Source organism: Falco rusticolus, chromosome 1, assembly GCF_015220075.1.
Source record: "Falco rusticolus isolate bFalRus1 chromosome 1, bFalRus1.pri, whole genome shotgun sequence".
Classification (NCBI taxonomy): Eukaryota; Metazoa; Chordata; class Aves; order Falconiformes; family Falconidae; genus Falco; species Falco rusticolus.
The window spans coordinates 12,064,388-12,076,783 of record NC_051187.1 but is presented as its reverse complement, the minus strand read 5'-3'; the positions used below and the strand labels follow the sequence as shown (position 1 = coordinate 12,076,783).

The 12,396-nt window shown below is 43.1% G+C and overlaps 1 protein-coding gene across 2 annotated transcripts in view; it reads right to left on the bottom strand.

The window, feature by feature from the left end:
* The window catches only part of B3GNTL1 (UDP-GlcNAc:betaGal beta-1,3-N-acetylglucosaminyltransferase like 1), a 128,126-nt gene that overhangs the window by 2,467 nt on the left and 113,263 nt on the right, over positions 1-12,396 (bottom strand). For both annotated transcript variants that reach the window (XM_037409836.1, XM_037409845.1), the window contains 2 exons: positions 6,381-6,449; positions 4,586-4,660 (listed from right to left, as the gene is read on the bottom strand). In XM_037409836.1, coding sequence (XP_037265733.1) covers positions 4,586-4,660; positions 6,381-6,449 — 144 coding nt within the window. The remainder of the gene's footprint in view (positions 1-4,585; positions 4,661-6,380; positions 6,450-12,396) is intronic.

The window sequence follows — 12,396 nt, the reverse complement described above, 5'->3', positions numbered from 1 at the left end:
ACTGTACCTCCCAGCTCGCCTTGGACTCATCAGCTGAGCTGCTTATAAAGGCACTGGTAGCATCTGGGTGTTGCTGGGAGGCTCCATTCAAGGAACGCCGCCGTCTCCATCAGCCGGGAGCCTGGTACCCAAATAAGCCGACCTTCCCCTCCAAACCTCCGCGTTGTTCCTGCTGCCTGCGGCCGGTTCAGCCCGCTCGCCCCCACCAGCCACAGGTGCCCTTCCTCCTGCGCTCTACTGTCACCAGCGTCAAAAAATACAGCAGATGACATCACGTGACCCAGAACTTCAACAAAATCCATAACCACCAGTCATAAAATTCATAAGTGAGCTCTGATGTTTACATTCTGTAAAAAAAAATTCTGTTTTAAAAAAAGAACAGTAATGAATAATTTGGGGAAGGGCAGGAAAGGGCCCCTGGCACTGGGCTTTTTAAGCAAGGCCTCCACTTCCCTGAGGTAACCAGTTTCTTATCTGAGCGATAAGGCCCTAATTGTGAACGATGCTGAGTATTTTTTGTGATTTTTTTTTTTTTTTTTTTACTTCTTGAAATCAAGACTACTTGATGGTATTTAATACTTTGAAGGACTGGGTCCTAGTTTCTCAATTCAGTTAAGATCCCAAACCATCACTGGTCCAGCAGCAAAACTTGCTGCTCTCGTCAACCGGGAATTCTGCTCAGAAGTGTCAGCCTTGGTTACAGCCTTTAGCCTCCACTAACGATTTCACAAACCCAAGATATCACAAGTTAGGACACAGGGTACAAAACGGTTGCGTTTAGCTTAAAAATCAACCTGCTCTAAAGAAGGGTTAAAAAACCACAGAGATTTATATGTAGAAGAGCCCAGATGGTAAATTGAGCAGGAGAGTTAAAACGAAACCTTCCATTCCCAGAGCACAAGACTGAGGTGACAGAACACGGCCGGGTTGTACAGTAACTGGCCTAACAGTGAATTCACTGACAACTGCATACGATCAGACTAGTTTAATTAGGGAGACGGAAAAATAAGAATCCCTTTCATTTCAAGCACTTGGCACCCGTGCCAAACCAGAGCACAATACATGATTTCTAAGCATTTTGCTTTATTTACCTCAAAGCAAGGGAAAACACCCAGGGCAAACAAACCCTCGGGTGAAGCGGGGCCGCGGGCAGCGACGCAGTTTTGACGAGCTAAAGCCACAGTTTTATTCTCTTCAGCAGAAACCCAGCACGCACACAGAACAGAATTTCAGCTCCAGACTGTTGTGAAGCCATTTTAAAATACAAACTGAGCAAAAGATCATGTCAGATGACTGCTTTTTAAAAATGATTTTATATGGTAACAACCTCATGGCAGTGGTAGCAAGAAGGAACTGCCTGAAAAAATAATGAAGAAAACCCTGCTCCGGGTACACGGCCAGCAGAGTCATTTCTTGCAAGTGACCCACTTAATAAACATATCTAATCTTCAGAATTACCCTCTTAGAGCTGCATAGAAACATGCAGGTTTTGTCTGTACCAAAACTGAAAATAATCCCCCACCACAAACAGCAAAATAACACTTTCTTCTTCAGAAGCATGGTGATGAACTTACTTTGGGAAATAATAATGCTAAATCTGAAAGACTGGGATGTTTAGGAATTTGTTAATGACTTTTAATTAATTAATTAAATTATTTTTTTTGTTATGTTATGACTTTTAATTAATTAGTTAAATTAAGAAATTATCTAAGAGGACGTGCAGCTAATTCTGCCTTACATGAAGTTCCAACAGTTCCGTGCAACATGGAGCTGGGTTGTAGCTGTTGCATCGGCAGCCGTCTGCCAAGAAACGTCCGTACGTTCACTGGGGGTGTTGCACACTTGCTGCACGACCTGAAACAGAGCTGGGGAAAGCTACTGGCCCAGAATGGTTTGAAAATACAGGCCATTTGTAACTCTTTTAACACAGGACTCCTCTTTTTCCCCTCACAGTAAGCACAAGGATAGTGCCCTTTTTTGCAAAGGAATTTTGTCTTTTATATTTTAATTGTAAATACATTTAAATTAATTTATTTTAAATACAGTCTTTCTCAGCAGTCTGGGACTTTTGTCACAGCAATGTTTTTTGCACAGTTTGATCTGATAAATCTGGGTGAACAGCATCAGAGAGGGAGCAAAAGCTAGCACAAAACCCAACATTTTTCATTTGATGCAGTCTTAATATTTTATGTAGTTATCCCCATCCTACTTCTTCCTATGCTCCCACTTTCAAAAAGCGTGCTGGAAGAAGAGATGTAGAAAAGGTGATTAAAGAAAAGCAAGTGGGAAGTTTTGCTTTTAGCCGTGAATTCAGATGTGGGCTGCACAGCAAGCGAGGCAAACGACCTCCAAATACAGCAAAGACTGACGCTCAGCATTACACTGGCCTGCGCTCTATCAACATGAATGAATGAAAAAGTTACTCTGCTTTTCTCAACCCATTTAGAAACCATTTCCTTTAGTGGTCAGGTGTAGAAGCGTGAAAGCTGCTGCAGGCAGGATACCCGAGTATTTTAAACCACAGACATTTATCAACTTGTTTTGTTTTGGTAGAAAACTACTTTCCATGACAAAACTGCTGCTGAAAACTGTGGCCATTTCAATCCACCCACGACCCTCCAAGTAGGAAGGGCGGAATGTCACGGATTCTGGCAGCCTCCACAAAGACGCTCAACAGTAATAAAACACACAATGTATGACAATGGCTGAAAGAGGCTGCTAAAAACTATTGCTTAAGGTCGGCTGCGCAACCCAGTGGTGGAGAAAAGGAGGGTCCAGCAGGCTTGGTTGTGGAGTGGGACTCGGAGCACCGCTGCTTGCTTCCCGAGACCCTCTGATGCCTCTCCACTGGGTTTTACTCTTCCTACACTTTGGCACAGATAGATCTGTGGTGGTTTATTTCTTTCTTACGTTGTCTGTGGTTTCGCAGGTGATAACAGGGTATCAGGCACTGCTAACAGAAAAATTTGCTTTCAGTTCTTTATTATAAATCTGGTTTTCTAACAGTCTGAATCTATGTCTTCCTAATATTAAAATAATAACATGGTGTAACAACATAGGTGTGCTGTGAGGCTCATATTATTAACAGGTATCCGTCTGTTTAAAATCTGTAGAAAAGGAAGCTCCATTGCAGACTTTCACTGTGGTGTTACGCAAGTTTATCATCAGCATTGGTCTTGTCTCTTTGGCCACTATCTTGTTTTCCTGATGTGTAATGCTGCTGGAACTCCATGCACACTGAACTTTTTTTACTTAGAACACTAGGGTGTTCTCAGCATCAGCTCTTGGAACACCAGCGTTCACAGTATCAACTAACGCAGCCATGAAGTGAGAGGGTAAGGAGGTAACTTGCCTGCAGTTTCTAGACATTTGCCTCCATCTGAATGGCTATTGACCTTAAATTCTCCTAAAAAGTGAGCTGCTTCAAAGACAGATTCCAGAAGCAACTTTACAGACTCTGAAACTGTTTCAAGTAGGTCAAATTGTATTTCCAAAGAAAATACTGCTCACTAACTTAAACGATACTATGGCCTGCAGTGTTCTGTGATCAGCAAGTGGATTTCCACTCAGCTCAGTGACCATGAGTGGAAAATACACTGAAATCACAACTGAAGGCATGGACCAGAGTTTTCAGACAAGATGTTGTATAATAGTCTCATTGTAAGGGCTTCGCAAATTAAATGTGCTTTATAACAGGTTGCACAGATGTTTTGTCTAGGGACTTCCACCCACCATTGTATGTAGTATGAAAAATTAAATTAGTTGTAATATTACTAGCTTATCCAAGAGTTTATCAACCAACAGTACATGATAATGCCCTAAGGTACGTGCAGTCTGGCTTTGCTACGCATAGTTATGATCTCAGAGTTGATCATAAGTTGGGAGTGCGAAGTTAAAAACACACTGCACCAGATGCGATGAGATTCAGCTAATCAACCTCTGAACAGACCTGGTACAGCACTCGAACGTTGGTGTTTATACGTAGCTACAGGTTTTAGTTACTGCTAGAGACTTGTTTAACTAGAATGTATTTGCAATTTTGCTTTAAAACCTCTGTGTCATCCCATACATTGTGCTTTGCCATTTTAAATATAACAGCAAAATAACTGCTGGTTATCATCTTCTAGTTAAGTTATTAGGTCAATTAAACCAGTTGAAATAAGGAAGATACCACAGTCGGGCACAGAAGAGGCTTCAGAACTGGCAGTGGCAAACAAAATGGTTTTTAAGGTCTGATTTAAAAAACAAAGACTCTGCTGTACATAGGGGCTGCAGAACACGAGGACTAAACAAGGCCAGGTGGCTGACTGTATATGCTTCTTTGTGTATCGAATGTTGTTGGGCAAGAAAGTAAACCAGATCCAAGCTCCTTTACAGAAGCTTACTTTTTATTATTCTTGTTACTACTTTACTTAATAGTGCTGTTTTCAATCCCCAAAACACTCTGCACAAGCAATTTGATAAAAAAGGCCATTCAGTTGCATAGTAAAAGCTTCTGGGAAAAGCTACGTACAGTAAAGAGAAACTCATTTTCATAAGGAGCACATACTGATTTTGACATTAAGCTCGGAGTAAAGGTACTCACCAGCTTCACGCAGATAATGAAGGGTGGAGTTGCGTCTCTGAAGTGACGTATAGGAATTTGGGGTTTTGGTCTCTCCTGCAGGAAAAAAAGCAGCAGACATGCACACATGGTTACTTGTTAGCCAAGTTTTAGGAGCTACTAAACACTAAAAGAGGAAAGAATTATTCTGAGACCTCGTGCTAAATAGTCCATCTGGTCACATGCTTCCTCTCATTATTTTGCCAGTCACTTCCAGTACCCCTTATTTTCTTACCATAATCTTTCCATACAATTGCGTTTCTTTGTTCAAAGTTACACATTACACCAGGTCTTTCTGCTGCTGGAAGGAGAAGGTCTCTCTCCTCTCCTCCACTGCTTCCTTACCTCCAAGCTCTACTTTTAGCCCTTTCCCAAACAATTCCCTCTTTGATCTGATTGCAAGGCTTTCACAGCCTACCCCATAAAAAAAAAAAAAAAAAATGCTCATTCTGTTGTCAGCAGGTTAATTTTCTGCAGCTTTAGGGAGCTCCGTCAGCTTACAGTGCCCCCAGAGAAGCGTCAGAGCAGGCACAGGAGCATCTTGCCCTCGGTGGGAGCTGTTAATGGTTGCGCCCAGCTGGGACTTCACCACAGATCCAAACCAGAATCTTCCAAGGATTCACAACAACTGCGGTACAATCTTCTTTACAACTGATCTGACAGGATGGGTGTGTCTTAGGAAGACAAGCGCACGGGATCTCTGACAACGATGCTGACAGTATCCCTGCACTGGTAGGTGGCGAGTCCTCACTATTCCAGGTCAAAATCCTGAACTCCAGTTGCTTTCATGCAGCTGAAAACACTCATTAGCTTCCTGGCATAGAATCTGGTTGTACAGCCGCTCCGATCCAAGCTAGAGCACTGCGCCTGAGGGGTGCCCCTGCTCTCCCCCTCCCCTCCCCCCAGTCCTGCTCCCATCAGATACAAGGATCGTGCAACCTCAGGGTAATTTGATTCACAAGATAACTTGCTGGAGACCTTTTTATTTTAAGGTTCCTTTTCTGCCGGATCAGCTCGCTGAATCAAGCCGTCCTTTGGCCACAGATTGCCAGACCCATCGCAAGCAAAGCAGCGGGGGCTGCGGCCGGGGAGCGCGGGCAGAGCACCCTTCCGCACCCTGCGCCCACGGGATCTGATCCGATGCCCAGTGAAACTACGAACTGTCTTTCCACCAGCTGTTGCCGGTAGTGACTCTGGATGAAACTTTACTCCGGGTCTTAATTGCTATCACGAAATTAAGACTGCAAAAAGACAACATTGTTGGTTTTTTTTTCTATGTGGTTTGTTTATTGCCCTCTAAATTTCATGCTTCCTTGTCTAGGGAATGAAGTGTTGCTGCCTACAATTTTAGGCTCCCAAGGAACATACCAAAGTTTTATTCAGATGCAGTATAACAATAATATACAGATAGGCTCCAATTAATTGCGGAAGCTTGCTTTAATAGATATTTGAGTTTCATTCATCATGAGCCACATTCTACTCCCACTTAAAAGAAAAAACTGTCAGTGTTTTACTATGTTTTACTCCATCATCAGAACCCTGTCAGAGTACATATATTTTTGTCTTTCCAAATGGACTTCAGTGAGCGTGAGGTCCATAGTTCTGGCTCCATAGTTTGCACTCCAGCATCAGTCCCCAGCTATCTAGTCTTTTGTCACAGTCTCCTTACCAAAATCAGTTGCTATAAAGTATTTAAAATCAGTGACGTATTCCTTCATCACATTTCCCAGAACACTTCCAGATCCCACTGAAGAATGCAAGAGTACTTACAACTCACCTCAGATTCTTCATAAGTGTAGAATCCTTTTCTTACTTTCTTTTCATCAACATCACAAAATGCAGTTACCTGGAGAAACAGAAGCAGAGCAGCATTTCAGTACCGTTCTGTGCTACCAGCAGGTATTTCACCTGCGATGTACCTAAGTAACGCTACAGGCGTGTGACTGAACACAGGAATAGGGCAGCGCACCCTGGTCCTTCTACAGAGCTTAAAAATTTATTAAATCTGGGTGTATCATAAGGAGCTGGGCAAATTTTGCAGTTGTATATGAGCACATTATGTTTTTATAAACAGGCGAACAGGTGGTCTAAGCTACTGACTGTGTAAAAGAAAACCTCTATGAGATGATGGGTTTTCAGTTTAGCAAACTAAAAGCAGAGACTAGCCGCCTCATCTTGGCACTTCCACTGAACACCTGAGAGTAGGTAATACAAACCTTCCTCTTTTTGCCCACCCCAATCATATAATCTACCACCAGATCCCTCCGCATCACAGCGCTGCGCTATTGCTTTGGATGCTCTGGGAACACCACCCTCAGTTCTAGGTCATAACACACCGTGTCCGGGCATTCCTACAGGTTTGGACTTTGTGTTTTTCAACTGAAAAATTCAGCAGATTTGGTGTTTAAACACATACAGTTACTGCTTCATTTTGGGTATTCTTACTGTAGCTATGGAAGCATTATTTGCAGCCCTAGCTGCCAAACATTTCAGATGTTTTTTTATGTGCATTCCTCATAAATAGGCACGCAGAATACACGCCTGCTATCCAAAATACACAGTGGCCTCATTTTTGAACCATTAGGTTGCCAGTAACATTTCGGAAGACTTTGTAAAATAAACATAGCTATGTTTTCCTCTAACTTCCACTGGATCTATTCATATTATCTACACAGAACTCTTACACTGAAGTGGAACAGTTAAGATGGTTAAGGTCTTGCAGAAATCAATTATTCTGGTGCAAGTTGGATACCAGTTTTCCTATCTTTTTAATTGTTGCATTAAAAATTGATTAACAACACTTACTGCTGAGAAAATTTGAAAAGCCGAACAGCTGTTTATTAATTTATTAAGTTAGAGAAGTCTGCAAAAGGCTGGCTTAGTTTCTGTGTCTACCAATCTGTCTCACCCATTTTCTTCCCATGGTTAAGATAGTTTTCTTTTACCTAAAGTGACCTCATTCTGTCTACACAGAGGAGAACACTGACATCAGTGTCATAATGCTGAACTTTACATCCTTTATTGCTGCTTCACTCCCGAAGCAGTGCCACACCAACAGCCCCAAACTGCAGAGGAAGAGAACTGTTACACATCTTGTCAGGCAATGGCCAGATAGAGCTGCGTTCCCTTGCAACATAGAAGGTGTTTCTACAAAAAATAATTCAGAGCTATTTCCACTGTCAATGGAACAGTTTTCTATCCAAATCCTTAAAAACCGTATCAGTTCTTCCATTAAACATCAATGGAAAGAGAATACAAACAAAAATAGCAAGGGACTACAAATATGGCTAAACTTACTAGCCATTGCACAAGGTCTTTGTGGCTGATGCAGGCTGGGTTAGACAGCAGCAAACATGAGCAGCTCCTCTGAGCACAAAGGCTAAGAACCAGAACCTCTCTTAGGCTTTCTTTTTTCTTTTAAACACAAGCTAATAGACTCTACAACCCTGGCCCTATTTCCATGACCACTGTAATGCTTTATTGTAGCTGAAAAATCAGATGGTGTGACTTAAGCACTGTAAACTACATCCCAAGATAGCCTCTGCCCATCTTATTTATACACGTACACACACGTATATAAATATGTATATATATATGAAGGGAACCAAGTAGAAGCCGCTGTGGGAAGAGGTTACTTAGCTGTACACTTTTCATTCTGTATTGGCCACCTTTAAAATTTTCCAATATTCTGCAGATCTCAGTTCCAGCACTGATGTTTTACTGTCCTAGAACCTGCGAGCACTATCAACACACTTCAGCAGGACATGCCTTCACTGTCAGCCTAATAGAGTTCTGGGAATAAATACAGTCCAGTACACTGACTTATCTCGCAATAATTGAAGCTGTTTTTTCCAGCTGCTTATACTCCTGTGGATTTAAAACACCAAACCAAACCACCAGAACTTTTGCCATAAGGTAAAGTGAAATTCTAGCTACACTTTAATGCCAGTAACTGGGAATTCACTGTAAGATCTGTGCTGGAAAGTGTCACGCTGTTCACCTCGGCACGTTATAATACCGTTAACAGAAACTCCTGAAGGCTGCATAGATTTCTTCTTAACATGAACGGTGTTAGAGAACCAGAGATAGTTCTTGTACCACTAGATTACCAATAATCCTAACGCTTCCCCTCATCCTGTGCCCTAACTCATACTACCACGGGTAGAGGATTTTGCCTTTGCCCCACCAACGCCCCAGCCCACGGAACTCCTGTGACAGCCGCTGTGCGAAAAAAGAGCTTGGCAGGTAAATAACTCTGTGACAGATTTCCCTTGGAAGACGGAAAGGACTCACACCTTTTCCTGAGTGACCACTAGGTACCTCCATGTACAATTATCAATGGTTTCAGCCAGCTTAAATCTGGTATTTACAATATTATAAAACAGGTCAGGCCTGAATGGGCAGTTTTTCTGCCAGACGGCACACCATGTGGGTGGCCTGAGTCAACCATTTTTCTGACACACACTATTTATTTTCCAATTAAAGAAAATCTATGTGTGGAGTCTAATACAGGTCTTAGGCACAGTTGTTTATCCTATAAGGAGAACTCAAGGCATCAGGCTTATATGAGCTATTTACTTTATACTATCAAGATAAACCCAGAGTTACCTATTTATTTTCCTGCATTAATGGGCTTCTTTCTTGTATCTTTTATGAAGACCATCTATCCATACATGGACTACAGTCTCCCAGGGAGGAAGCTATGAATTATAAAGCTATAAAGCAGTCCCAAGGCCGGTCCGCCCCCGTCCTTTTAGCAAAACGGCTCTTTCTGCAATGCCTCTGACAACATGACACCATGGAAGCTTACAGAGTCCTCAGATCACACTTCAGTTTAAAACATATTAATGATTACGTATTTTTGTTTTGAATATCACCTGTATGAAATTCTGCACAATTCCAAAACACAGGAAAGTGACTGCTATTTCTCTCAGGTAAAATTTGGAAGAGACAGCTAGTATCTGTTATATACAAGCTACATAATTACTTGTATAAATGTGGATCGCAACAATATACATTAACAATGGTGTAAGGGGAAAAGGAGTAATAGTTTTCTTCTTCATATGAGAAAGTTTATATAGCTCAAAAGATAAGATATTTACTCAAAAAAAAAAATCTCTGGTAGGGAAAGACATGTTTGAGGAAGATAAAAGCACTTCTCTGGCTGGTTCTTTTTCATAAACAGAGCAGCTGTGTGAAGGGATGCACGGGCTGGGACTATCAGACCTCCCTGTGGTAAGAGGAGATTAATGGGCAGCAGATTAATCCTACTGCAAATGTACAAACTAAGAGGTCTGCAAGAGTGGGCTCGGAATGCAGCTGTAATTACCTAGCTGTTTGATCTGTGCTGCTGTTGCACAGGAATTAATAGCTTGTTTCGTACTTGACTTGTTTACTGCCTTGCTGGCTACTGCAGAGGATGTTTCCTTACACTTCCCATTCCACTCAGATTTCCTAATGGAAAACCAGAAAGATTCATCAGGCTAATAATGTCCTTTTATGGTAAAAGATCCTCACAGGATTTTATTCCCTTACTTATTTTCACCTGTGGTCTGCTTTAGGTTTGTAATGGTCATCTACAGAAAGAAACAAAACGTAATCGCAGCAAATTCTCAAGATCTGTTGTAGCTGGAACGACAAGAGAGGCGAGTGTTACAAGGGAGAGTGAGTAACTTAGCAGAACATGACAGAAACAACAGACAACCTTTTTGGTAAATGGTCACCTGCACACTGCCTCCTCTCCCTGCTCATTACATCAATCGGTCTTGTAAAACTCATCTTTAAAGAAGACAACCTGCAAACTCTCTACAAAATCCTGTATGAGATCTTCCCTCCTGCATTCTCTCCACATCTTGTGCAACCCTTCATTTGTTTTAAACTTCTCGTGACCCTGTCGATTCTTCTATTTATAATTCTTTCATTCAAACTTATATAAAGCCTTAGAAGCATGTTAATATAAATCTCTGCAAAAGTTAAATCAATTTTGGCCATTCATGTCAAAACAAAATAACCGAAAGCATTACAATGCAAGTTTAAATAGATACAGTTAAACAGAAGAGACATGCAGAGCCATAAACATCTCCCAGTACGCCATCAGCGCAACCACGACACTAGCAAGCAACTCTCGGTCACAATTGGAGCGATTTTCCATTATCAGGGTGCTGCTTTTCACAGAAGCACAGACTGGTCAGCGTTGGAAGGCACCTCTGGAGCCCACCCAGCCCACCCCCCTGCTGCAGCAGCTCTCCTAGAGATGCTGCACAGAGCCACATCCAGGTGGGTTTGAATGTCTCCAGCGAAGGAGACCCCACAGCCTCTCTGGGCAGCCTGTGCCAGGGCTCTGCCACCCTCAAGGTGAAGAAGTTCTTCCCCATATTCAGATGGAGCTTCTTGTGCTGCAGTTTGTGCCCCTTGTCCTGTCACTGGGCACCACTGGGAAGAGCCCGTCCCGGTCCGCTGGGCCCTCACCCTTAAGGTATTTGTGGACAGTGACAAGGTCCCCTCCCAGTCTTCTCCCCTCCAGGCTAAACAGCCCCGGCTCCCCCAGCCCTTCCTCGAAGGGAGATGCTCCAGTCCCCAGATCACCTCTGTAGCCTCCGCTGGCCTCTCCCCAGTAGTTCCCCATCTCTCTCAAACTGGGGAGCCCAGCACTGGACACCACACTGCAGACGCAGCCTCAGCAGGGCAGAGCAGAGGGGGAGGATCCCCTCCCCCAACCTGCCGGCCACGCTCCTCCTAATGCACCCCGAGACCACACTGGCCCCTTGGCCACGAGGACACACCGCTGGCCCATGGGCATCGTGCTGCCCACCAGCACTCCCAGGTCCTTCCCCGCAGAGCTGCCCCCCAGCAGGTCAGCCCCAGCCTGTACTGGTGCAGGGGGCTGTCCCTCCCCAGGGGCAGGACCTTACCTTTCACTTCACCTCTTCAGCGTTACAGCCATGACAGACACTGTGGGTATCTTTACATCCCAAGCATGCATTTCCTGACTGTCTGAAGACACTCTTCCATTAAAGACAGCAGTGTCTTCCCTATTTGCACATATATGTAACAAAGTTGCTCAAGAGAATTTTAATACCAGAATCCAAATGCAGAATAAGCTTCTCAGTACCGCATATACAAAATTTTCCTAATTACATACAACTGCCTTTATACGCAACAGCGTGGGAACTAGTTGCAAGTGTCTTGTTTCTCTAGACCAGGTAACTGTGTCAGTTATGCCAGTAACTGTTCAAGCGCACATGCCTCTGGAGCAGCAACACGGGCATTGCAAAAAGCACATCTTCCTGAGCAGGAGCAGCAGGGAGGCTTCCCTGCCGTAGTTCAGCATGAACTGTTTGCTGTAGTCTGAAACGAAGCCTCTATTTCACCCCATCTCATTTTAGGATGCCTTACACCTGGACTTAAGTGAAGCTTTGAAATTTCATCCCTCCCTTGTCCCCTAGGCTCTCTTCTAACTCGTTTTCACGTTGCCATTCTCTCTTTCGCTGCAAAGTCAAGGGGAGGTGTAATATTCTTCCCTCTATTTATGTTTCTTCGTTTTTACATGCCCCCACTTCAGTCCCTCATATTGTCGTTCATTTACTTTAGAGTAGTTAAAATGCTACAAAACTTAAACATTTCTTGGTTTTGTGAGTGATCACAGTTGAAGTACATGGCTTAGTGATGCTGCTCTTAGAAAAAAAGTGAAAAAACCTAACATGATTTTAAATGGTTAATGAGCTAGGAAAAAGGGTGTGCAAAACATTTCCTTGAAGCTTTTGAGTTTGCCACCGGTGGATAGGGTTGTCACA